This window comes from Cebus imitator, unplaced genomic scaffold (assembly GCF_001604975.1).
Source record: "Cebus imitator isolate Cc_AM_T3 unplaced genomic scaffold, Cebus_imitator-1.0 Scaffold215, whole genome shotgun sequence".
In the NCBI taxonomy this organism is placed as follows: domain Eukaryota; kingdom Metazoa; phylum Chordata; class Mammalia; order Primates; family Cebidae; genus Cebus; species Cebus imitator.
Genome location: NW_016107530.1, coordinates 1,628,631 through 1,655,851, shown reverse-complemented (window position 1 = coordinate 1,655,851; position 27,221 = coordinate 1,628,631). Strand labels below are relative to the sequence as shown.

Below are 27,221 nucleotides of genomic sequence, written 5' to 3'. Positions count from 1 at the left end.
AGATGGGGTTTTGCTCTTGTTGCCCAAGCTGGAGTGCAATGGCAAGATCTTGGCTCACCACAACCTCCGCCCCCCTTCCCGGGTTCAAGCGATTCTCCTGTCTGAGACTCCCGAGTAGCTGTGATTATAGGCATGCACCATCACACCTGGCTAGTTTTGTATTTTTAGTAGAGATGGGGTTTCTCCATGTTGGTCAGGCTGGTCTCAAACTCCCGACCTCAGGTGATCCACCCTCCTCAGCCTCCCAAAGTGTTGGGATTACAGGTATGAGCCACTGTGCCTGGCCTTCTCACTTGATTCTTCCCTTGGGGTGAGCTGCCTGCATGCACGGTGGCCTGCTAGGCCTTGGGAGGGGAGCATGCGCAGTGCGTTACTGGAGTTGTGAGCACGCTTACCCTAGGTGTTCTTCCTTTTACTGGTGGAATGCTCCTAAAAGGTCATATACCAATTCAACTCTGCCGTGCTTGAGTCCACTTGCACATGCTTGAGTCCAGTTGTCCAGCTCCTGAGATCTTATCAGGAAACTGATGATCACCAGTTTCAGGTGTTTTCTATCGATAGGGAGATTGCCTTTCCCTGGTGCTGGTTGCGACCTATTATTATTTCAGAGAGGCAGGGTGACAATTGCCTAACCATCACCTGATGATCGCCTGACTTTCCTGGTGTGGGGGCCCTCTCCTGCCCTGTTCATGTCTGACTAGTTACTTACTGTTACACTCTTGGGCACACTATTTGAGCTGGTGGGGTTTTCTTTGCAAATGCGACTGCGTCACCTGTAGCTTGGCCTGCAGGTCCCTGCACTAGTGTCAATGTAGATATTTTCTTTCCAAATTTTATCCCTAATCTACACATTTTTTGTGATGATGAGTTCAAATTCTTAGAGAAATTGCTTAGCCCCCTGGAGAGACTGCTCTCCCAGTGTGGAGGGCTGGGGCTGGGGTCACATGTTGATGTTATTCAATGTGACACATTTATTGAGCACCTACTCAGTACCAATCCCTGGTGAGACAAAAGGTGAGTGAGGAATGGCCCCTGCTCTTGAGAAACGTATAAATAAGTGCTTCAGTGTGAAGTGTGTGTCTTTCTCCAGACTATAATGGCGATCTGCTAACACTGGAGTAAGCTTAAGAAATCATAAAGATTTCAATGTGTGCATTAATTCATAAAGACTTTATAGGGCCTCTACTGTGTTCCAGGTTCTATGCTAAATAGTAGGTAAAGCTGAATTGAAGCTTTTATTCTGCAGTTATTAAGCCTGTGAATAATTTCAGCACAGGAAGCCTACTGTGTCTTTCAGCACAGTTGAGTTAGGTCCAAGGTACAGATGTGGAACAGGAGAGAGGGTATTGAATGATTTGCTGGTGGCAGAGCAGGATGGTTCTGTGTCTGGGAGTGCTTCACGGAGGAAGTGACTACTGAAAAAGGATTCAAAGGAAGACTCAGCTTGCCAGGGGGATGCAAGGGAAAAAGGCACCCTAGGCTGAGGAAATAGCCCGTGCAAGGGCTTGGGGGCTGAGTCATGGACCAGCAGGGCTCAGAGGCTCCACAGAAGTGATCTCATCCACCCACTCATAGTTCAGATGAGGCTGGGATGCAGAGAGTAGAAGGGACTGCCTAGAGCTACTCAGCCAGTAAACCACAGGGTTTTGACTGGAACCTGGCCTCCTACCTCCCAGCCACAGCTGGTGTTTTCTCCTGCTGGGTAAATGCTACACATCATACACAGTGCCATCTTTACCACTTGATGAATCACAAGCAGGTATACATTCAAGTCATCTGAATTTAGTTCTAAGTTTGCAAATGAAGAGCAGAGTGCAGGGCTGGCATTTATGGGGCTCTGTGCTGTGCTTTCCACGAGTGGGTGCTCAGTAAGTGTCTGTGCCCTCCTCCATGGCCAAATGTGGTGGTGGGGGCCAGTAAAAGCAACTCCCTATTCTAGAGGGACACATGGATGACAACTTTCAACTTAGGATGACTTGAAGCTGGGCTTGTGAAGGCTCTGAGACACTGGGCTTGGAAGGCAATAATTTCTGAGGCAGAGCATGAGTACCTCTGTGTCACCCAGTTTGAAAGGGGGCAGGTCATCCTGAAAATGAGCAAATGTCTGTTCACCTCTGACCCGGCTGCCCTTTGAGTGGGTGTAGCGAATAAGGCCTTCTCAGCCATTCCAGGCTTTCAGTTTATGGCAGTAAGAAAAAGGCAGAAATGCCAATAATATACAGTCATATCTTATTTTATTGTGCTTTGTTTTATTATTCTTTGCTGATGCTGCATTTTAAAAAAACAAAGTGTTTGTGGCAATCCTGCTTTGAGCAAGTCTATTGGTGCCATTTTTCCAACAGCATGTGCTCACTTTATGTCTCTGTGTCACATTTTGGTAATTCTTGCAATATTTCAGACTTTTTCATTATTATTATATCTGTTATGGTAATCTGTAACTATTGGTCTTTGACGTTACTATTGTAATTATTTTGGGGTGCCACGAACCGTGCCCCTAAGATGCAAATCTGATCAATAGATGTTGTGTGTGTTCTGACTGCTCCACTAACTGGCCATTTCTTCACCTCTCCCTGTCTTTTGGCCTCCCTATTCTCCAAGACACAGCAATTTGAAATTAGGCCAATTAAGAACCCACAATGCCACCTTAAGTGTTCAAGTGAAAGGAAGAGTGGCATGACTCTTGCTTGAAGTAAAAAGCTGGACATGATGAAGCTTAGAGGGGAAGGCATATGGAAAGCAGAGAAAGGCTGAAAGAGAGGCCTCTTGTACCAAACAGCCAAGTAACAAATGCAAAGGAAAAGTTCTTGAAGGAAGTTAAAAGTGCTACTTCAGTGAACACAGGAATGATAAGAAAGTGAAGCAGCGTTATTGCTGATATGGAGACAGTTTGAGTCGTCTGGATAGAAGATCAAACTAACCACAACATTCCCTTAAGGGAGCCTAAGCCAGAGAATGACTCTAATGCTCTTCAGTTCTATAAAGGCTGAGAGAGGTGAGGAAGCTGCAAAAGAGAAGTTGGGGCTGGGTATGGCTGCTCACACTTGTCATCCCAGAACTTTGGGAGACCAAGGCAGGTGGATCACTTAAGCCCAGGAGTTTCGAGATCAGCCTGGGTAACATGGCGAAATCTTCTCTCTACACACACACACACACGCACGCACGCACGCACGCACACACGCACACACACACATGCACACAAAATTAGCTGGGTGTGGTAGTGCATACCTATGGTCCCTGTTACTTGGGAGGCTGAGGTGGGAGAATCTCTTGAGACCAGGAGATGGAGGTTGCAGTGAGCTGTGATTGCACCCCCGCGCTCCAGCCTGAATGACAAAGTGAGACCCTGACTCAAAAAAAAAAAAAAAAAAAAAAAGAAAAGAAAAGAAAAAAAATTGGAAGTTAGCAGAGGTTGATTTCTAAGGTTTAAGGAAAGGAGCTGTCTTTTTGATGTAAAACTGCAAGCGACAAGTTGATGTAGAAGCTGTAGCAGGTTATCCAGAAGATCTAGCTAAGACCATTGATGAAGGTGGCTGCACTGAACAACAGATTTTCACTGGAGACAAAGCAGCCTTATATGGGAAGAAGATGCCATCTAGGACTTCCATAGCTAGAGAGGAGAAGTCAATTCCTGGCCTCAAAACTTCAAAGGACAGGCTGACTCTCTGTAGCTGGTGACTTTAAGTTGAAGCCAATGCTCAATGGCCATTCTGAAAATCCCAGGGCCCTTAAGAATTACTATAAATCTACTCTGCCTGTGCCCTTTAAGTGGAACAACAAAGCTTGGATGACAGCACGTCTGATTAGAGCATGGTTTACTGAATATTTTAAGCCCACTGTTGAGACCTACTGCTGAGAAAAAAAGATTCATTTGAAAATACTACTGCTCACTGACAATGCCCCTAGTTACCAAGAGTTCTGAAGGAGATGTACAGGAGATGAATGTTGTTTTCATACCTACTAACACATCATCCATTCTGCACCCATGGATCAAGGAGTAATTTTGACTTTCAAGTCTTATTACTTAAGAAATACATTTCATAAAGCGATAGCTGCCATAGAGAGTGATCCCTTTGATTCACCTGGACAAAGTAAGTTGAAAACCTTCTGGGAAAGATTCACCATTAGAGATGCCATTAAGAACATTCATGACTCATGGAAGGAGGTACAAATGTCAACATTAACAGGATTTCTTTTTTTTTGGTTGCCCAGTGCATATAAAAGTTATATTTATGCTATTATGTGTACAATAGCATTATGTCTAAAAAACAATATACAGACCTTAATTTAAAAATACTTTATTGCTAAAAATGCTAATGATCATCTGAGCCTTCAGCAAGTCATAATCTTGCTCAAAGTCTGGAAGTCTGGAGTTTGGAAGAAGTTGATTGCAACCCTCATGAATGACTCTGAGGGATTCAACATTTCAGTGGAGGAAGTAACTGCAGATGTGGTGGAAATAGCAAGAGAACTAGAATTGGAAGTGCAGCCTGAAGATGGGATAAATTGCTGCCATCTCATCATCAGACTTGAATGAATGAGGGATTGCTTCTTATGGATGAGCAAAGAAAGTGGCTTCTTAAGATGAAACCTGCTCCTGATGCTGATGAAGATGCTATGAATATCGTTGAAATCACAACAAAGGATTTAGAATATTCCGTACACTTAGTTGATAAAGCAGGGGCAGGGATTAAGAGGATTGATTCCAATCTTAAAATAAGTTCTACTATGGCTAAAATGGTATCAAATAGCATTGTGTGCTACAGAAATGTGTTTTGTGAAAAAAAGAGTTAATTAATATGGCAAATTTCACTATTGTTTTATTTCAAGAAATTGCTACAGCCACACTCCAGCCTTCAGCAACCACCACCCTGATCAGTCAGCAGCCATCAATATGGAGGCAAGACCCTCCACAGCAAAAAGATTATGACTTGCTGAAGGCTCAGATGATCGTTAGCATTTTTTAGCAATATTTTTAAATTAAGGCATGTACATTGTTTTTAGACATAATGCTGTTGTGCACATAATAGCATAAAAATAACTTATGTGCATTGGGCAGCCGAAAAATTTGTGTGACTCACTTTTCTGCAATATTTGCTTTATTGTGGTGGTCTGGAACCAAACCTACAACATCCCCAAGGCATGCCTGTATGCTTTTCCTGCCCTCTCTCTCTTTTTTTTGAGACAGAGTCTTGCTCTGTCGCCCAGGCTTGAGTGCAGTGGTGTGATCTTGGCTAACTGCAACCTACACCTCCTGGGTTCAAGCAATCCTCTTGCCTCAACCTCCCTAGTAGCTGGGATTATAGGTGTGTACCACCATGACTAGCTAATTTTTGTATTTTTAGTAGAGGTGGGGTTTTACCATGTTGGCCAGGCTGTTCTCAAACTCCTGATCTCAGGTGATCCACCTGCCTCGGCCTCCCAAAGTGCTGGGATTACAGGTGGGAGCCACCACACCCAGCCTGACCTTGATTTTTAAAGAGCCCCTGGACTTATGGCTGGTGTTGTGCCCTTTCTTGGCAAGATAATGGATATTCCTAATCTCATCTTCTGGATTTAGAAAGCTCAGGCTCAAAGAGGGTTATAGCCCAGGGTAACCTAGTGGAGGAAAGTTAACTTGGGCAGAGGGAGAAAAATCAGCACCTCTGTATGTGGTTTCAGGGACTTGATTTCATCATTGGACTACTACACATTATGTTTAGAGTGTATGGAAATGAACTAGTATCCTATTTCTTTGTAAGCCAGGCCTTCACACAGGCTGTTTAATGCATAAGAAATATAACATTTATTATATTTCTGAAATATATATAACTATATATTCTTAATTTATATTTTATATTGATATAGCTTATGTATATTATATACTTTATTATATTAAAATTTTAATATTTCATATTATATATTACTACAGCAGTCCTTTCTTTTTTTTTTTTTTTTGAGATGAAGTCTCTCTGTGTCACCCAGGCTGGAGTGCAGTGGTGCGATCACGGCTCACTGAAGCTTCCATCTCCCAGGTTCCAGCAATTCTCCTGCCTCAGCCTTCCAAGTAGCTGGGATTACAGGAGCACACCACCGTGGTCGGCTACTTTTAGTAGAGATGGGGCTTCGCCATGTTGGCCACGCTGGTCTTGCACTCCTGACCTCAAGTGATCGCTCACCTCAGCCTCCCAAAGTGCTGGGATTACAGGCTTGAGCCACCGCGCCCGGCGGATACATGTTCTAAGACCCTCAGTGCATGCTTAAAACAGCAGATAGTACCGAACCTGATTGTAGCTAATTGGAACACATTCCTGTTCATGTCTTCTGCCCATAAATGTAATGTCTTTTCAATCTTAAAAAGCATTTATTTTGCACTGTGGCTGTGACTTTTGCAGTTTGAGATGTGACAGTAAAACTAGCATGAACTTCTTCCTTCTTCACAATTTCACAGACAGAAGATCTTAGTAATCTCCATGTACAATGTTTTTTTCTTTCCTTATTAAGCTGAAAACTTTCACCCTTTCAGTTAAAAGAAGCACGTGACAGCTTCTCGTTGGCACAGCTGCATCATCAGTATCACTACTCTTGCATCTTGGGGCCATTACTCAGTAAAGTAAGAGTCACTTGAACACAAGCAAGACTGCATAGCTGATCTGATAACTCAGATGGTTACTGACTGACTAATGGGTGGGTGGTATAGACAGCATGGGCATGCTGGACAAAGGGATCATTCATGTCCCAGGCAGGATGGATTGGGACAGTGTGAGATTTTGTCACACTACACTGAACGGCATGCAACTGAAAACATGAATTGCTTATTTCTGAAGTTTTCTATGTAATATTATTGGACTGTGATTGACCATGGGTAACTGAAACCACAGAAAGCAAAACCATGGATAAGGTGAAACTACTGTATCTAGAATAGTCTATGATATTATATATTAAATACATCATAAATAATACACGCTATTATGATATGTTTTATAGTATAAACTATTTTAAAATAGAGAATTACATATTGAAAATCTAAATATAAAATATAAAGCCACATATTTAATGTATATGTAAAATATTTCAAGAAGGCAGCGTATAGTATGATAAACACCCTCCCACTCCACCTTAACAGTTTCCCACGTTGTCTCACCCCAGTACACAACCGTAGTTGACTGTAACACCTCCGTGTGAGTGAGAAATTTGAGTGCAGGTTTTACATCTGTAGCTTTTTAAGTCCCAGAGCTGCTCCTGCCTCCTCACAGAACCCTGCAGTGGCTACTGAGCACCCTCTGGATAGGCCAGACGCCCTCACAGGGTCTTTCAAGGTTTGTGAGATTGGATCCCTGCCCACATCTCCCCACCAGCCTCTCAGGCTCTGGCCCCTGTTTTGTTTGTTCCACCAGGCATGTGGCTATCTCTGTCTGGGAGACGTTCTCACCTCCTCTTCCCCTCGCTCACTCCTAGTTATCCTTCAGGTCTTGGCTGAAATGGCACTTCCTCCAAGAAGCACTTTCTGACAGTTCCAACATGGCTGTGGCTACCGCCCTCCAGCACCATGCCTGCTCTGGGCCCAGCATGTCAGCTCCCTCTCCCCCAGAGATTGACTGACCCCTTGTCTGTGACCCTCACTGTTTGGTGAGCTCTGGCATAGGGACTGGCCTGGTAGGGTCACCTCTGCACCCCCTGTGTCCATCACAGAGCTTTTTTTTTTTTTTTTTTTTTTTTTTTTTTTGAGACGTAGTCTCGCTCTGTCGCCCAGGCTGGAGTGTAGTGGTGCAATCTCAGCTCACTCAGCCTCAGCCTCCCAGGTTGAAGCGATTCTTCTGCCTCAGCCTCCCAAGTAGCTGGGAGTATAGGCATATGCCACCACGCCCGGCTAAGTTTTTGTATTTTTAGGAGAGACAGGGTTTCACTGAGTTAGCCAGGATGGTCTCGATCTCCTGACCTCGTGATCTGCCCACCTCTGCCTCCCAAAGTGCTGGGATTACAGGTGTGAGACATTGTGCCCGGCTCATCACATAGCTTTTAACAAGTTGGTAGGCACGTCACCCCTACTTGTTACATGTTAAACTCAAGCTGGAAGGTGGCACAGGAGGTGTCCTGGGGGATGGGGGGCCCTGAATGGGTAAAGCCTGCTGGGGGAGGCTCAGCTAGTCCTAGCACTGGCCCAGTTGGTCCATTTGGAAAGACTGGAAACATTCTGGTTTCCCGCCTAGTAACCATTCACTTCCTTCCCCTCTTTCTTATAGAAAGCCGACTTTGCTCATCCTCCTGGCCTATAGTGGTCCCTTCTTACCCACAGGATATGGACAAGAAGGGTGACTCTTGAGGGTGACTCTGCCACAGGGGGTCCCTGAAGTCTCACCTTATTCTTCAAAGGGGACACAGGAATGTGGGGAATTCTGTAGGACAAATGTTTTGGTTTTCTCAACTAAAAAAAAGAAGTTGGGGAGGGGAAACAAGGGAAACTGTTTAGATGAGAAGTTAATAGACTTTTTTCTTCCAAATGCCAACCAGTAAATATTTTAGTCTTCATGGGTCACACTGTCTCGATAGCAACAGCTCAACTCTGCCTCTGTAGCAGGAATGAGCCACAGAACACATAAACAAGCGGAGGTGGCTGCATCCCGTGAGGCTGATTTACAAAACCATGTGCGGGCTCACTGGGCCCTGAGTGTAGTTGGCCCACCTATGGTATAGATGAAAAGAGACTTCTGAGGTATATTAGGCCAATGAGATGTATGGACTTTGCTTGGGTGCTGACTTGGACAAACCAAGACTTTTATTTTTTTTGAGACAGAGTCTTGCTGTGTCATCCACGGCTGGAGTGCGGTGGCGGGATCTCCACTCATTGTAACCTCTGCTTTCCAGGTTCAAGCAATTCTCCTGCCTCAGCCTCCCAAGTAGGTAGAATTGCAGGGATTATAGGTATCTGCCAGCACATCTGGCTAGTTTTGTGTTTTTAGTAGAGACCATGTTGGCCAGGCTGGTGTTGAACTCTTGGTCTCAAGTGATCCACCTGCCTCGGCCTCCCAAAGTGCTGGGAATTACAGACGTGAACCACTGCACTTGGTCCAAACCAAGTCTTAAAAACCAAACAAGACAAAAATGTTTGTGACTGTTGGGGAAATTTGAACAATGATCAGGTGCAAGATGATTTTAAGGAATTATTGTTAATTTTGCTAGATGTGACAAAGACATGGTTTTCATTGTTGTTGATGTTATTTTGATTTTATTTTTAAAGAAGAGAGAGCTTTTATCTGCTAGCTGCTGATACTAAATGGGAGATAATGTAGGGGGTTTGCTTTAAAATAAGGTGAAACCCTGTCTCTACTAAAAATACAAAACTAGCTGGGAGTGGTGGCACGTACCTGTAATCCCAGCTACTTGGGAGGCTGAGGGCAAGAGAATGGCTTGAACCCAGGAGGTGGAGGTTGCAGTGAGCTGAGATTGCACCATTGCATTCCAGCTTGGGCAACAGAACAAGACTGTCAAAAAAAGAAAGAAAGAAAGAAAGAAGGAAGGAGAAAAGGAAAGAAAGAAAGAAGAAAGAAAGAAAGAAAGAAAGAAAGAAAGAAAGAAAGAAAGAAAGAGAAAGAAGGAAAGAAAGAAAGAAAGAAAAAATCTGTATAAGGAAATGTTTAAAGAGGAGAGACAAGGAAGAACTCCCTCTTCTGCTGCCCCTGGTCCCCATTGCATCTGGTGAATATGTGGTGCCTGCAGCTAATGCAGTCATTTTACAAGAGGGGATGAGCATGAGGATGAGACGAATCTCCAAGCCTGACAGAGTGGAAGAGGAAGGGACTGGGATGCTGAAAGATTCTGTCAGGCTGCCAAATGAACCAGGTCCAGAACTGGCCTGCTTCAGGATTCCTTTTTATATGAGATAATAAATTAATCCATAGTTAATGTGTTTGGTGACATGCAACCCAAAGCCCCCTAACAAGTCTAAAGAAAGGAACAGTATGGAGGTCTGGCCCCTCTTTGCTGCAGGATGTCACCCATGGCATTTAAGAGGATGTTAAGATTGGAAGAAAAGCTGGTAAGAAACATTTCCTGGACAAATCTCTCTGAGTCCTTCCATTATACCATTGGGACACCAGGATATGGGGGAGATCACTGCTTTCTGCCTTACTCTGTAGAACCCCAGAGGGCCAATGTCAAGGGCCACACTGGACTTTGCTTAGGAGGAGGCTGATGTTGCAATCATAGACCTATACTTTTAGAAGAGGGAATGGCAGAAACAGAACTCCCAAAGGACAGCTGGCCTTTCTGGAATCTTTCCTTACAAAGGCAAGGAGACCTCCTCTCCCTGCACTCCCCAACACGCAGTAACCACAACCACACAACGTCTACACACAGGGCACAAACAGCATTGTTTCTAACTGATCTCATGGTTCAGCCGGTCTCGGGGGCATCAGCTGTTCTGTAATGCATGACAAATCACTGTGGTTAACTTAACCCATCCTTGTCTCCTAGCTACGGTCATCAAACACTTGCCAAAAAATGTGCAGAGGGAATGCTGGGGAAACAAAGGAGAGGGGTGATGTGGAGAAGGTCACAAGGCACATCTGGAGGCTTCTGGAGCTCTGCCAGGCTCCTGGAGGTCAGATGCAGCGCCAGCCCAGGCTTTGGAGACTGGGGATGGGAGATGGGGGTGGCAGCCTTGAATTAGGAGCAAGTCACAGATCCCCAGTGAGTGAGTTTGCTGTCAGTCTTCATTTGGCCATGTTTTCTTTTTCTTTTCTGAGACTCGGTCTCACGCTGTCCTCCAGGCTGAAGTGCAGTGAAGTGATCATGGCTTACTGCAGTTTCGACCTCCTTGGGCTCAGGTGATCCTCTCACCTCAGCCTCCAAGCAGCTGGGACTACACGTACACCACCATGCCTGGCTAATTTTCTATTTTTTTGTAGAGACAGAGTTTTTCCATGTTACCCAGGAAAGTCTTGAACGCCTGGGCTCAAGTGATCCACTTGCCTTTGCTTCCCAAAGTGCTGGGATTAGAGGGGTGAGCCATTGCTCCCAGCCTGGCCCCACTTTTCAAGGCTTTGTTTAGAACAGTGATTCTTAAATTTGAGTATGCATCAGAGTTCCCCGGAAGACTGGTTAAAACAGATTGCTGGGCCCCTTCCCCAGAGTTTCTGGTTGAGTAGGTCTGGGGTGAGGCCTGAGAATGTGCATGTCTAACAAACTTTCAAGCGATGCTGATTCTGCTGTGCAGGGGGACCCTGATTTGAGAACCACTGGGTTAGAGCTGCTATGCATGACTGTGGCTGTCAGGTAGCAGCAGGAAGACTGAAACTCTTCTTCCTCTTCCTTCCCTTTGTGCTGAGGTAGGAACTAACAATGAATGACCAATGCCATGGTCCTGGGCAGGGGGAGTCAATAGCACCGATGCTCTATGATCACTGTGAATCAGGAACCAGGAGACGTGAGGTGTTATCCTGCCCTCAGTGATCTTTCTGTATGATGCTGCAAAGTCACCTCTGCTCTCTGGGTCTCAGTTTGCCCCTCTGTACAATAGGCAGGTGGTGTTTTTCTGTATGTGTTGTCATTTCCACCGCCAAAAAGTTTTATAAACTAAGGAGGCCGGACGTGGTGGCTTACACTTGTAATCCTAGCACTTTGAGAGGCTGAGGCAGGTGGATCACCTGAGGTCAGGAGTTCAAGACCAGCCTGACCAACATGGTGAAACCACATCTTTACTAAAAATATAAAAATTAGCCAGGTGTGGTGGCCCATGCCTGGAATCCTGGCTACTCGGGAGGCTGAGGCAGGAGAATCACCTGAACCCGGGAGGGAGAGGTTGCAGTGAGCTGAGCTTGTACCATTGCACTCCAGCCTGGGCAACAAGAGCAAAATTCTGTCTCAAAAAAAAAAATAAATAAACAAAAAAACGATAATAGTAATAAACAAGGAAAACAAAATGAACTAGGTAATCTCCAAGAAGGTGGAGGTGGGAGAATCTCTTGGCAGCGGCACCATGTGTCTGGAAGCCTGGGAGCTAGACTCTGACTTGGGTTTGAATACAGCTCTGTTATTTACCATGTGTGAGTGCTGTGAGCACTGGGGAAGCTGCCCAAACTGGCAGAGCCTTGGCCTCCTCTTCTCTGTAAGTGGGGATGAGGATGCCGGCCTTGCAAGGTTGTTGTGGAGTGGAGGTAAATGTATAAAGGGCCTGACCAACAAATATTAGGTATGATGGTTGTTTTTGTTATTTTTGATATCAGCAACTCAGAAAGGCAACTTGTCTCCTGCATCCGTGCCTGACTGCGGAGCCTGGTGATCTTTGTGTTGATGGCCACTCAGAACTTCTGAGCGTGTATCCCAAGTACTCCCCTGGAATGATTATTCTGGGAAATGCTTGACTTCCCAAATTTTCCATGAACTGTTCCTTCTCCAACTTCTGTTCATTTGATTATTAATTTAACTAATATTTATTGAGGGCCTCCTGTGTGCCCAAAAAAGGGTAGCCACTGGGGATACAATGAGGAGAGAACCCCAAATGTGGTCCCTGTTTCCTGTGAAGCTCACGGTCTGAGGGAAGCAGATGTTAATCTTGAATCACAGAGAATCAGGAGATGATAATCATGATGGCATTTGATAATCACCATGCCAATGGCTGGAAGAAACCATGAAAAGACAAAAAGGAAGGTGGCAACTCTGGTTCCCAGAAGTTCTCCGCCCATTCCCAGAAAAGACATGAATATTCCTCCCCTTGTTTTTAATGCTCAATGTCTTCATTAAAGATGCCCTGTATTTATGACTTCCCAGCACTCACAAGCTGAGCAGTTGATTTGTGAGCCAAGCTCCCACTTCTCAATTCCACAGTCATCAAATGAAGCCCACACTGCTTGATGTCACTGTCAGTTTTGCATACTGACTTTTTGGCACTGAACAGAGAAAGACCTCTTTGTTTTGAGAGGACCAGCTTTGTCAGTAACGGAGGCAGGAAGGTGGCCACAGGGAACCTGATCTTTGTTCCAAGAGGAACCGAGCCTTTGGAGGTTTAATAGCAGAGAGGGCCACGTGATGGCTCAAACATCTCCTCTGGGTGTAGTTGGAGGAGCGATCCCAGGGGCCAGAGAGGAGTGGGGATGTCTGTCAGGACAAACCTACAGCAGTGTCCAGAGAAGGGCTGCTGGTGGCCTGGTAGGAGAGAGGGTTGCCTTTGAAATGGAAAGAAGTTGCTGTATTTGGAGGATCAGTCAACTCCACAGGACTTGGAGGGGATTGATGTGGTAGGTGAGAGGGATGACTAGGGTGGGCTAGCTGTCTGGTGTCCTAACTGGCTGTCCAGGGTGGATAGTGATGGCTTTCACTGAGCTAGGGTGGAACTCCTCCAGAGCATTTCAGAGCCCTGCTGGTCACTTGCCACACCATGGGTTAGAAGACAAGGACACTTTTTCTGTGTTTCAGGGTCCTCACCTCCTCCAGGTGTTGATAAAACAGGTAAACACTTAGCACAGCAGCCAGTACTCAACAAATGATAGCTGCCCGCTGGGCCCCCTGCCTCCGGGTCAGTCTCGGGGAGCTGTTGGCCTCTTGCCGCAGAGACTTGTCGCAAGCTGACACGCTTACTTCCTTGTGAGGACATCTGGGACTCTCTCTGAGGTGGGGATATTTTGTCTCAACCTTGCACCTCCTCACCTTTGTCTTGGAAGATGGAACAAGAAGGGAAGAGAGCTGGCGCTCAGCAGAGGTTGTGCGTTTACAGGTGAGAGAGCAGGTGCCTTGGGTCTGAAGCCGGGGGAACTGGCCCTCCTCTAAACTAGCTGTGTGACCAGAGGCCAGTCTCTTTTCCTCTCCAGACCTTTTTACCTAACTGTAAAATGGGGTGGGGCACAAGACTGGAGACTGCCTCCAAACCCCTTTACCTCCAGATCTCTGCATTTTTGTCTATGCTCAAAGCAACATGGGTGGAGGCTGGGACCCCCCTCCTCCTCAGGGTCAAATCCTCGGCATTTCCCAAGCCCCAGCCCACTTATTCCATCTGTTTCAAACTTTTGTCACAGTCACCTTTTGGGGATAGACATCTTCACTTTGTCTTTCTGGCCTATCTGTCACGGGAGCCTTCCATGGGCTCTAGCTAGACCAGCCTTTTCTCCTCCTGTCTGGGAAACTCACTCATGGCGGGCTGCCCCTTCCTGCCTGGGCTGATGCCATTCCCAACCAGGAAAATTTGTTCCTCTCGGTCTCCCCTGTGGAAGCCTCAGCTTGGATCTATGGCAGTGAAATCTTCCTCTAAGCCCCCACTTCCCAGAGTCCCCAGACTCCCTGGGGTCCCCTGGTGACTTTGCATGTTCATCAAGAGCACATTTCTCTACTCCTTCCTTATCTGGTTTTCAGGCTTTCTCATGCCCATATCAGGTTTTTCAATTGGTTGCTGGCTTCATTCAGCCAGCACAGATTTTCTGCATCCCTCTGCCCCAGGACCATTGACTGAAAGTGTTGTGTTAGGTGTTGGGGAGCCACTAGCCAGAGAAACACCCAAGCCAAGTCTCAAGGCGAGACCCTGGAGAACCCAGACCTTGACTTTCTAGGAGGGTCCCCAGCTTACATGTGGGGATTTCTTTGCTTTGGTCCTGTTCATCTCCAGATCTGGGGCCACCCTGCTGTCTCCCCACCTTCTGGCCCAGACTCTGAGCTATGCCCCCATATCCCCTCTTCCTAACAAAGGCCTCCTCGGTGGAAGAGAGCTTGGACACATAGTACTTGCCAATAAAAGCAACCATTGTAGCCCCAGAGAAGGGGGTGGGGGTAGAGAAACAGGGTGAGGTTTTGCTTTCTGCTTGCCAAGGCTGGCTCCAGGGAAGGCCCCAGCCCACAACTGGTGAGACAGGCCTCTGGGGCCCCAGTGCGACCTGCCCTTCTTGACTTGCTCTCCTTGAGGCAGGAAGAAGGAGGTGGAATGGAGCTGGGGCCCCTGAGTTTTCCAGGGGAATTTCTCTGAGATGGCCCCACAGCAGAAAAGGAGCAATCCTTATGCCATGACTTTTTCCTTCTGTCCCACAGGGTCCCCACTCTGCAGCTTGGAAAACTGAGACCCTGAGAAGGGAAGCAATTTTATCCTGAGATCATTCGGTGGGTTTGCAGAGGGCCAGATCTGAAAAGCTCCAGCTTGGTCATCTCCCAGCCTCTCCTCACTCTTTCTCTCTCTCTCTCTCTCTCTCTCTCTCTCACACACACACTGACCTTCTCACTTTCTTGCTCCATCAGCCCTCACATATAGAATGCTGTCTGGATCTGTCTGGACCTTGATTTTGTACTTTTTTTTTTTTTTTTTTTTGACAGAGTATTGCTCTGTCACCCAGGCTGGAGTGCAGTGGCATGATCTCGGCTCATTGCAGCCTCAACCTCTCAGGCTCAAGCGACCCTTCTGCCTCAGCCTCCCAAAGTGCTGGGACTACAGGAGTGAGCCACTCTACCCAGTCAAGAGGCATCTTAAAAGACCAGAAAGAGGAGAAAGAGGAATTCTTTGCTTCACTAATTTAATATAGATCAATTTGGTTGTGCCATTTCCAAATATCTGGATGCTCTGATGTGGCTTAGAATGCTTGGAATATAATATACTTTAGCTTTCTGAACCTGCTTCTCAAATGCAGTGGTCCTCCAAAACTGGCATCATTTCCGAGATTCTTTATTCCATGGTTATTTTAAAAAAATCTCCTTCCCCTAACTCCCATGGATTGTTTGAAATATAGTTTATTTGCAAATTATTAGTTACATATTTACAGAGCAAAGCAAGAGCATGGATCTTCCGTTGGGTTGTTTGTGCCGACTCCTGACCTGGTCTCAACGCCATTGCCAAGACCAGCATCTGCACTCTTCTCAGACTCTTGCTTCTTTCCACCTTGGGGTGCCGTAGTTGCTACTGGTGTCAGACATGGAAGCAGAGGGCAGTTATCACTTATTGAGCATCTATTATGTGGTATAGCTAACACCCATTTCATAGATCAGGCGACTGAGGTTCAGAGCTAGGATTTCAGTCAGGGCTGTCTGACTGTGAAGCCAGGATTCTCTCCTTACCGTCTCAAACCTGCTCTTGGCTAGGACACAGGTCAGTCGTGCACCCTGGGCTGGAGTCTGGAAAATGGGTAGATCCAAGGGGTCGATGGTTAGTGAGGGTATCAAGACCGTAGTGAAAGAAAGAGGGAGTCTCTCTCTACCGGGAAGCTCACTGTCCACCACACCCCCAAATGCAGCCGGACACCCCTTCGGCCTCCTGGCTCTGGAACAGAAACAGCGAGCTGGCACTGCGGCCGTAGAAAGCGGATTCGGGCCACCACTCCGGGGCGCCCAGGCGTCTGAGGGGACAATCGTCCCGTGCGCCAGGAGCCCCTGCTCCGGCTCCGCGTGGCACTTCCTATCCGCGCCGCAGGCAGCTGCACTCCCCAGCCACGTGCCCCGCCCCCGGGAGCCGGGCGCCCCAGCTCCGACCCGCGCCCGGCCCCGCCCCGCCGGGTGTGCCCACCCCCGGCCCGCCCCGCCGCCCCCTTGCCCGGCTCCCGCGGAGTCCCGGAGCGTCACTGCGCGGGCGGGCTGACCGACCCGCCGGCAGTTGGCACCGGGGACGCTGGCGCGTCAGCGGCTCCGCTCTCCCGCCGGCAGCCTCGCGCGCCCGGAACCAGCGGTCCAGGCGGCGGCGCCGCGCGGGGGACCCGGAGCCCGCGGGAGGGAGGCTCTAGGCAGGGAGGCGGCGGCGGCGGCGGCGGCGGGAGCGGTCTGGTGCTCCGACAGCCCTGGGCGCACCCTAGCCTCGCCGCCCTCAGATTGGGACTTGGCGCTCGGGCGCTCGCCTGTCCCGCGTCCCAGCGCGGCCACATGGCTCCACTCCGCGCGCTGCTGTCCTGCCTGCTGCCCTTGCACTGCGCGCTCTGCGCCGCCACTGGCAGTTGGACCCCAGGTGCGTGCGGGTTGGGCGCGCGGGGGCCTGTGGGGTCCGGGGTGCACACGGTCAGGGTGGCCCAAGGCTGCCTCAGCCACCTGGGCAGGGTTCCAGCGGGTGGGAGGCAGTGTGCACACTCTGGGCTGACCTGCTCTCTTTTCTTCCTCTGTGCCACGGCGCTGTCCCGTGATTTCTCTCCCTCTCTGGCCCTAGAAGTAGACAGAGACCCCAGGAGAGAATCTGGGAGCATCGAGTCTCTTCTTAGGAGCCGCATATCTGTCTCTTTGTCTCTCTGTGTTTCTTCTCTCCTCCTCCCAATCTGTTCAATCTGTTTCCCTGTCCTGTATGTCTTTCTCTTTCAGTGTCTTCTCTGTCTCCAACTTGTGTGAACATGGGTGCAAGGTGTGTGTGTGTGTGTGTGTGTGTGTGTGTGTGTGTGAGAGAGAGAGAGAGAGAGAGAGAGAGAGAGAGAGAGAGACACTGTTACATATCCAGGAAAGGCTAACAGGTGATTGCTTCCTGCTGCAGAGCACGCGGGATGCCACTCACACTCCTGCAAAGAAACACACTCACATCCTTCCACTGCCCCCAACATAGCATTGTCAAATGCTGCAGACACAGTGCTCTCATGTACAGCCCAGATACACTCCAGTCCTGCCCTGCAGCATGGGTTACCCTCCTGGTGGCTCTGAACATGGGGAGGAGTCTCTGGTCATTTCCAGGCAGGGTGCCTGCTTGTCTGTGAGCCTTGTTCATGTGCCAGAGTGGGTTCCCTCTTAACAGCAGTCTTGGGGGTCCTCTGCTATAATGGATGAAACTAGAGCTGTGGGCATGGGGGTATTTCAGGAAACACCATTTTCTGTGTTTTATCAGTGACTTGAACTGGGGAGACGAGAGGTAAAGTTGTGTGGAAATGAAAATTCCTCCCAAACTCGCATTCATGAATCACCAGGCCTGGAAGCCAGGGAGCTGTCATTCCTGCCCAGCCTGGCTGAGCTCGAGGAGCGCTCTGTGAGGATGGGCCTGCTGGCATGTGGCCCAGAGAATGGGGCCATGACCTAACACTTATTCAGCCCAAGTGGGCAGGTCACCCCCTGTGTCTCCTTTTCTTTCTGAAGATCTATAATAATCCAGCTTGGGGCTGGGCCATACAGAAATCTCAGCGGCCACAGTGCTACTTTAAGAAATTTTGTTTCTAGCCTTGGAAAAATAGAGAACCGTGCATTCCCTCCCTCCCCTCTGCAGCCCCACCTTCTCCTTGACATGTGCCCACGGTCCCCTGGTTTTCTAGGTGTGTTTGTTTTGCCAGCTGTGTTCTCAGAAGCTTGGGGAGAGGGCTCTATCCCAGCCTGGGCTGGTGACTTCAGCACACTGGGGAGTTTGGGCAGATCTGGCTTTCCCTTTATTTGCCCTGTTGGCTTTTAGGGAATTTTAGTCCTTTTCTGGGCCGAGCAAGGTTGGAAGTCTTGCTGCTAGTGACAGGACTCTGTCTGGTATCATTTGTCTTCTTCCACTAAGTTTAAAAAGGACCTGGGGGCTACAGGGAGTGATATTCCCACAAAGTACTCAAACACCCTTTATCCAAGTGTAGGAATCCTGGAGCTCAGGAAGCAATGGATGGAAAATGTATGAACTTGAGCTAAGGGGCCCATCTAAGGGTGACACTCAGCGTTCCTATTTCTCATCTCTCCCTGCCCTCAAGGGATTCCAGACTTCCCCTTACCTCTGCACCAACTGCATTGAAGTGACTCTTTGTTTACCTCCAACAGAACTGCACCTCTCTGGAAAGCTCAGTGACTATGGTGTGACAGTGCCCTGCAGCACAGACTTTCGGGGACGCTTCCTCTCCCACGTGGTGTCTGGCCCAGCAGCAGCCTCTGCAGGGAGCATGGTAGTGGACATGCCACCCACACTACCACGACGCTCCAGTCACCTCCGGGTGGCTCGCAGTCCACCGCATCCAGAAGGAGGGACCCTGTGGCCTGGCAGGGCGGGGCGCCACTCCCTCTACTTCAATGTCACTGTTTTCGGGAAGGAACTGCACCTGCGCCTTCGGCCTAATCGGAGGTTGGTAGTGCCAGGAGCCTCAGTGGAGTGGCAGGAGGATTTTCGGGAGCTGTTCCGGCAGCCCTTACAGCAGGAGTGTGTGTACACTGGAGGTGTCACTGGAATGCCTGGGGCAGCTGTTGCCATCAGCAACTGTGATGGATTGGTAAGGGATGAGACTTCCATTAAGCTGCATCCTCCCCCTCCCGTGCCCTGCTCACGTGGTTCTGAGATCGCTATGGGCATGTTTTGCTGTCTGGGCAAGGCAGGGGCTGTGCTGCCTTCTTGAGGGAGTACCGCCTGCCCCTGCAGGCCACCGGGTTCACGCTCTGCCAGGTGTGAAGTGGCCGAGTTGGGACGGTGCCTGTATCATGTTCACCCCTCGCCCCCCACGGACCCAGCTGGATCACAGGCTGTTTGGCTGGTGTCTCTGAGTACCGAGAAACACCAGGGTAAGGAAGCCAGGCTCTGGAGTCTGACTGCTGGTGTTGGAATTGTGGCTGAGCCGCTGCCTAGCTGTGAGGATCTGGATGAGTTAACCTCTCTGTGGCTCTTTTCCTTATTTATTTTGTACATATTTACTGTTCTAGGTGCTGGTAGTGCCTGAGGCAGACGTGGCCCCTGCTCTCCTGGAGCTATCCCACTGGTGTTAATGATGTGGCCCACTTCCCTGGGCAGTGCACTGGGGGCTGCCCCTGCCTGGCTCCTGGCGTGGGCATAGTTAGTGGCTGCCATTATGTCCTGTAACATTGTAATGTCGTGTCCTTCCTCTTCTCCTCCCTGTCTCTCCTCCCAGAGCCAGCCTACTCTTTCCTGGCTGCTTTATGTGGTCCCTCTCCTAGGACCCCCACTGCTTCCCAGAGGCTGGGAGTGCCTTTGCTAGTTGGCTCCACATTGCAAGCCAGAAAGCCACGGGGTGGGCTGTCTTTCCCCCCCCCCCACCTGGGGCTGGCTGTCAGTCCATCCCCTCGATGTTCCCCCTCACTGTGGCAGGCCCTCGTGAGCTGGCATAGCAGCCTCAGGGTCCTGCTGGGTGGCTCTTCGCTGCCCCAGTGACTCAGGTATGAGCTGATGGGTCCCAAGAAGAGGACTGCTTGCCCCTCTGCCCTTCGGCTTTGAGACTCAACAAATTTGAAGTGGGGAGGGGTTGGGGTTCCCTCCTCACTGGCAGGGTGGGGAGCACTTGTCACCATTGTCCCATGTGTAGGAGATGTCTTTTCTGCTGATTTCGCAGCTGCCTCTATCTAGGCCAGTGCTTTCCACCTTTTGTCATGATGAACCCCCTAATGTCTTAGACATTTCACCCCTAATCATCAGTCCACCCCACCATGAGTTTTTTCTTTTAGAGGCAGATTCTCACTATGTTGCCCAGGCTGGAGTGTAGTGGCTGTTCACAGGCACAAGCTTAGGGTACTGCAGCCTCGAACTCCTGGCCTCCAGCAATACTCCTGCCTCCATGTCCCAGGAGCTGGGGCTATAGGTGGATGTCACTGTGCCTGGTTTCCTCATGCAGTTTTAATACCACAGATGTACTGAATACCTGCTTATACACTGTATATCTATCTGTGCTTTATGTATTCAAAGGTGTAACTTTTTGCCTTCCCCAGAATTAATTTTCACCCCATTGAAGGTGATAGGGCCCTCATGGAGAGGGCTTATCTACACGGTAGTTGGTTATCATCGTTAAGCAAGGGCTAGAATCACCTCAGCACCTTGTCAGGGGCACAGAATCTGCCTCGTGGAGGAGGGACCAGGATCTGACCGTTACCAAACTCTCCAGGTGATCTGATGCAGGAGTTCCTGAGAGCAGACTTTGAGGAAACAGATGGTCAGGTCAGCTGGGGGAGTCTAAGGCCTTTTCAGGTTTCTGGGGTGAGCCTCCACCACCAGCCCGCTCTGGCTCTGTGGCTCTGTGCCACTGGGGCCCTCGGTCACCCTGCTGGCTAGAGGTAAACCATGGCCACAACTTTTGGTTGAAAATCCCAAGTGATGTTAGGAATCATCCAGGGATGATAATAAGTAACCCCCACCCGCTTTGCATCCTGAAAACCTCCCTTGTCATTGAACCAGCTTAGCGGCCCATTGACAAGTAGTGGTCACACTAGGTGCCACAAGGACCAGGGCCACGATGGACCCTGAGCTAGCACTCCTGAAGCATGATCACATGGCTGCATAGCATAGCGTAGATGGTGACAAGCCACCATGCTCTGGTTTTGTGGGCTGGCTGATGGTGGGGGTGGGGATGTTCAGTGGGCTTGGGGCTGGGCATGCCTCAGAGGCTGTTGCTGATTTTTGGTGGCCTCTGAGTAAGTTATCATTAGCTGTGTGACCCTGGGCAAGCCACCCTCCATTTCTGAGCTTTACTCTTCTCATTTGTCCAAAGAGGGGCTGCACTTGATGTTCCATGGAAGATGGGAATTGATTCTGTGTGGCATTTGCTGAAGCAAGGTCGGGTCTCAGACACTGTCCAGGCACAGGCTTCTGGAGGCTTGCAGTGTAGCTGGTATAGAACTGAGGCGCCAGGAAGTGCCTGGCCTGGGTCCCCCTCCCCTTGGTGAGGGGCAGAAATGGACTTCACTGGGCTGACCTTCAGGCTGGATCACAACATGTATCCTGACTGTTTCCAGAGGCCAATCCTGAAGTCCAGTATCTGGACGCCTCCTGCTCCAGGCCCTGGGAGTGGTACTCCCTGGCTGCCTGTCCACTGGGGCTGCCAGCACAGAGGTCACTCCAGGCTGAGATTTCTTGACTTTCAGCCCACTCCGGGAAACAGCCCTGTGTCCCATGACAGCAAGGGGCTGTGTCACAGTGATCCAGCTGAGCTCACCTTTGGAACTCAAAGGCCATGGTGTAGCATTTCTGATAAGATTGAACTCTGCATCTTTACGTGGTCTCTGGATTTTAATCCAATATTCTCTAACATCTGAAATGCCAAAGTCATTCATTTCAAAAAATATGTACTGAGTGCTGACCATGGACAAGGTCGCTGGGGAGATCATAAGAAAATGAAAGTGACACAGATAATGACAGCAACAATGAGTCCTTTCTGTGGCCAGACATGTATGTGCTTACTTAACTCCATCCATTTGTAGATGAGGAAACTGAGTCACAGGCAGAGATACGAAGATAGTACAGATAGCTTCTATTAGCACGGGACTTTATCGTTTACAAAGCTCTTCTGCTTCCTTGAATCTTGTGAAGTGTGTGTGCAGATATTGTTATTACTCCTGCTTTGCAGAGAGTCAGGTCCCTGCCCTCGAGGAATGTGGGTGCCATGCAGGGGGGAACCCACAAATAGTTTTAGCATTCACTTGGTTTTCTAGACTACCGTGGGGATGGGTACTCAGTAAATGGGAGTGATTGTTTTCTTTGATGTCAGTGAAAGTGACATTTGCACTAGATCTTGAAGGATGAGTAGAAGTTTGCTGGGGCCAGAGGGTGGGGAGGGCCCTCTGGGCAGAGGGAAGAGCTTGAGCAGGCTGGTGATGGTTGGACAGAGGAAGGAGCACCATGCCAGGTGGGGCTGTGGAGTGGACCCTAAGGACACGCTGGGCAGGGGGCGCTTGGTCTGACCTAGAAAGAAGGGCAGAATGGAAGAGAGGGTCTGGGGCAGGGATGGGGCAGCCTGCTCTCTGGAAGAGGCTGGGCTGGGAGTTGAGAGATGTGGCTGTGTGACTCTAAGCAAGCTGCCCCCTTCTCTGGGCCTCAGTTGCCTCCTGGGTGTGTTGAGAAAGCTGGAATGGGTAAGCTCAGACCCCTTCCAGCTCTGGCACTCGTGCTTTGTGGCATGGGGCTGACCTTGCTGGAGTTTGGAGCCAGGCCCCTGTAAACCTGTAGTTGACAGCTCCCTCCTACGTTGCAGACATGCCTCACACTAGGGTATGGGATACTTTATTTTACTTCCCAGCCACTGTCCCGGAGGGCCTTGTATGTGTCCTAGCTCTGGGAGGGGAAAGAGAAAGATCCGGGAATGAAAAGGCAGGACCCTTGCCCTGGAGGAGTTCGTAGGCTAATGGGCACCCAGACATAAAAGCAAACTTGAGAACCCTGTGAGAGGCAGCAGGAGAAGGACCCATTTAGTTTGGTTAGGGTGTCTAGGTTAGGGCATCCCAGAGGAGGTGGCATTTGCTCAAGACTGTTCAGACATTATAAACCTGAAAGATAGTGCCCGTCCCCTGACCAGCAGAGAGAATGACTGACCCAGCCAGTCTTGAGGATGTTCAAGGGCAGGGAATAAGGGGTGTGGGGGCGGGGCCTGGTCCTGCCTGCGAAGTGTTTCCTCTGGGGTAGTGGGCAGCTAGCCTGTGATGCTGTTAGACCTAAGGGTCCCAGACTGGGAATGTGTCCAGGTGTCAGCAGTGACCTGATGGGCTACTCTTCAGAGCGACTAACACTCTGTAGCTGGGAGAAACATGGGCTGGGGACCAGTTATTTTTGGATCCTGGAGAGGTTGTGGGGTACAAGGATGGGGTCAGCAGATTGGGGTCCCTGCTTCTCAGTGGGGCTGCATGCTCACAGTACCCTTCTAGAATCCAGGCCACCAGCCCCCTGAAGGGTTGCTTCTCCTATAGTCATCCCTGCCTCCCCAGGCCCTGGGCCCTGATAACCTGCACTGGGGCGACGGGGGCTTGGCCGCACCGTGTTTCCCCCTGTGCCTTCAGTGCCTCTGTGAGTCAGGGCCTGGCGTGGAAGCAGCCACACGTGTAAGATTTGTCGCCATCTGGTTCTGTTCTCCACTCTCTGCAGATCTTGCATTTTTGATGGGTTATGCTGAGTAGACCCTGGCAGGTGGTTTTGGGAGGGGCAGGGGAGGCTGCCTCCCAGCTGGAATGCTCACCACTGAACAAGTCACAGAAGCTCTTGGAGCACCTCCCTTTTGTCTTTAAAATGGGTCTACAATGTGGGGTGGGGCTGGGGAGTTGAGAACTTCAGGGTAAGGGGCTTCTTTATGGGAGGCTGAAAATGTTCTAAAATTGTGGCCGTGGTTAAGCAATTCTGTGAATATACTAAAAACAATTACATTATGCACTTTAAGTAGGTGGATTATACGATATGTCATATCTCAATAAACCTGTTACCAAAAGCACCTGGCCTATGGAAGGGCCCCATCACAGGTGGTGTTCGTAATTCCAAGGAGATAGTCTAGGCTGGGGGAAAGAGCAGGATGCGTTCACTCTGGTACAGACCAGCTGTGGGACCTTGAGCTTGCGTCTTCGTCTCCCTGTGCTTAGATTCCTCATCTGTGGGGAGGGCAGAGGAACAGCTGTCTATGGGGTTGTTCAGAGGATTAAATGAGATAAGGCAAAGTGCAGGACCTGGTTTATAACAGGGCCTTAAAAAATGGAGATTATTCAGTGATAATCACTGAAATAATCTTGATTACTTTTTTTCTTTTTTTGAGCCCATGCCTGGGCTGGAGTGCAGTGGCATGATCTCTGCTCACTGTAACCTCCACCTCCTGGATTCAAGTGATTCTCCTGTCTCAGCCTCCTGAGTAGCCGGGCATACACCACCACGCCCAGCTAATTTTTGTATTTTTAATAGAGTTGGAGCTTCACCATGTTGGCCACACTGGTCTTGAATTCCTGACCTCAGCCTTGGCTGATCCACCTGCTTCAGCCTCCCACAGTGCTGAGATTACAGGCGTGAGCCACCACACTCAGCCAGTCATGATTACTTTTTAACAGTAATTATCAATAATGATAAATATTACAAATATCATCAGAGTCCTTTTATTGCAATGATATGTCAGATCATTAGTGTTATCTGACTGGCCCTTGTCCAGGTCCTGGGGATGCAGGGATGAAACTCCACCCTCTGCCCCATACTCCAGAGGCCCACGGTTTAAAGGGAAGGCTGAACTGCACAGTAGACAGCAGTAAAAGGCAACACAGGCCACACTAAGCTTCAGTGATTTGTGGGGATACAGAGAAGCATAGTGCACACCATGGGTGGCTTGGAGGTGAGTACCGAGAAGGAGGGGTTATCAGGGAACGCTTCCAGGGTAGGGGACATTTGGGTTGGGTTTTAAAGGATCAGTAGGAGTTTTCAAAGCCACAGAGTGGGAACTGTAGTCATTCTGTAGGGAAGGAAATCCTGTGTCTCTGCAGGATTCAGGAAATGGCAAGTCATTCCAGCTCTCCATGGGAGAGGGGGAATGGTGAAAATGTAATTGGAAAATGTCTGCCTCACCACGGAGCTTGGCCTTACCCCTGGTGTCATGGGGAGCCACAGAGGTTTTTAAACAGGAGTCACATTCATGTTTGGGAAAGACACTCATCCTTCCAGCTCGATACTGGTGCACAGCAGATTTGTCTGTGGCTCATTTGCCTCTGGTGCCAAACAACTGTCCTTGCCCCAGGGGCTGCTCTTGGCTGGCTAGGTGAGTGAGTAGGCGTCCTGGTGGCTCCTTGGGAAGCGCCGGGTCAGCTCCATATTCCACCCTGTTTTGGAGGTGTGGAGTGTGGAGGCTTGGAGTCTCCCCTGTGAGCGACCCCTCCCAGACACTCAGCTGGCTTGTCCCCTTACATCTTGACCTGCAGGCCTCCTGCCCTCACATGTGTGTGTCTAGAGACCCTGGGAAGGGCAGGGGGCACCAGAGCCTTGTGTCTGGCCCCACACTGGTGCAGGCCTTGCTGCCTTGCTGACCTGCCCCCCCAGCCTCAGGGGCTCCAGCTCGCAGGCTGCTGTCCCCGCCCCTGCCCCGTCCAGGCCGGCCTGCTCTTGCCTCACTTTCCAGCACCCTGCCTTTGCTGTGCTGTTCACACCTTCCCTGTCCCCTCACTTGATGTATCTCCCATTTCAACTACCAGTTCCTAGAAATCAGAGACTGTCTTAACCTGTGCATTTCCCTGAGCACTGAGCACAAGGCTGGGCCCCTGGGTTGGAGGAGCAGGAGGTGAAATTTCAGATGCACCAGGAGTAAGTAAGTAACCGAAGAAGGAGAAGAGGACTGGGTAGTCATAGAGATGGTGGGATTGTGGCAAACGGGAGAGGACCCGCCCTCTCCAGTGCCACTCTGGTATTGTAAGAGCTTTGAGTATTTTAGGAGAAATGGGAAATATGGATTTTTAGGTAGTGTTCTAATTCTTAAGCCATTGTATGAACCAAACCTGGCAAGGCTGTTAGCTGGAGGCCTTGTGTTGCTTGTAAGCTCAGCTTCATGTGCTGGGGGTGAGTGTGACTCTGGAATCAGACTGCCTGAGTTGAAATCCCAGCTCTGTCTGTTACACGCCATGACCCTGGGCAGTTACCTCACCTCTGTGTGGCTCAGTTTCCCCATCTGTAAAATGCGGATAATAGTAATCACTTCATAGAGTTGTTGTGTATGTAAAGGGCTGAGCGCAGTCCCCGGTCACTCAGCTGTTGCTATTAAATGGTGTGGATTACTGGTTGGTTGAGTCTATCAGGCCTGAGGGTGGCAGCAGGAAAGAAGTAGTCAAGAGCACCCCATTTTTCTGGCTGCCATTCCCACTGGGCCTTCAGTGGGGCATACAGAGCCCGTGCTGGTCCCGGCTCCCTCAGGCCCCCGTTAGTTTTCTCAGGGTGCACCTCGCTTCTCCCTCAGTTTGCTGCTGGCCTTGAACATTCCTGCCTGTATTTCCTAGAGGTGCAGGGCAGAGTGCGGTGACCTGCGTGTCCCCATGACCCAGCACCGGGCCTGCTGGAGAACCATCTGGGTGAGGAGGCATAAACTCTTGTTTTTGTGTTTTTAACCTTGTTAGATGAGGGGACAGCACCTCTGTCATCCTCTCCGTGGCTGTCCAGCCACCTGTTCCTAGGCCAGAGGTGACCACTGAGGCGCGTACACTGCCATCTGCCCTCCTGCGCCCTGGCAGGCCCTGCAGGCCCACTGTGTCATGCTGTCCCTGGGCCTCAGAACCCCCCCACCGAAGGTGCTCATGCAGTCACTCCCGTGGGCCGAGGGGGCATGCAGGGGAAACCCGTTTTCCTCTCTGCCCTTAGCACTCCCTTCACGAGCAAGTCTGCTTTGAGGGGGGACACCCTCTCTGAGAGTGTGAGATGGTTTCTCATGTGTGCTACTTAGATTACCCGGTTTCCTGGGAAATACTGGGTTCCTTTTGGCAATTCATGTTTGCAGCACGCAAACAAGAAAGAGACTCTTTGGAGAGAAAGGGAGATTTCTCCTGACCCACCAGCCAGGGTGATTGTGGGTCTTTAGTGTGGAAAGAGGAAGTCGCTGCTTCCTGATTGTGGCAATCTGAGGGCCTGGGGGACGCAGAGGGGCTGTGGCCCGCATGGGAGTGTCTTGACCCCAGCGACATCCCAGGAGGTGGGCAGCACAGGCTCCGCTGGG

The 27,221-nt window shown here is 49.7% G+C and overlaps 1 protein-coding gene across 6 annotated transcripts in view; it reads left to right on the top strand.

The window, feature by feature from the left end:
* ADAMTS14 (ADAM metallopeptidase with thrombospondin type 1 motif 14) overlaps positions 1-27,221 on the top strand; it is a 130,122-nt gene that overhangs the window by 28,323 nt on the left and 74,578 nt on the right. For 4 of the 6 annotated variants that reach the window (XM_017548856.2, XM_037745830.1, XM_017548854.2 and 1 more), the window contains exons 1-2: positions 16,472-16,876; positions 18,628-19,070. In XM_017548856.2, the coding sequence (XP_017404345.1) occupies positions 16,795-16,876; positions 18,628-19,070 (525 nt within the window). In that variant the 5' untranslated portion in view covers positions 16,472-16,794. Of the gene's footprint in view, positions 1-16,468; positions 16,877-18,627; positions 19,071-27,221 lie in introns of those variants that run through there. The other 2 variants (XM_017548857.2, XM_017548859.2) reach the window with 2 other exon arrangements.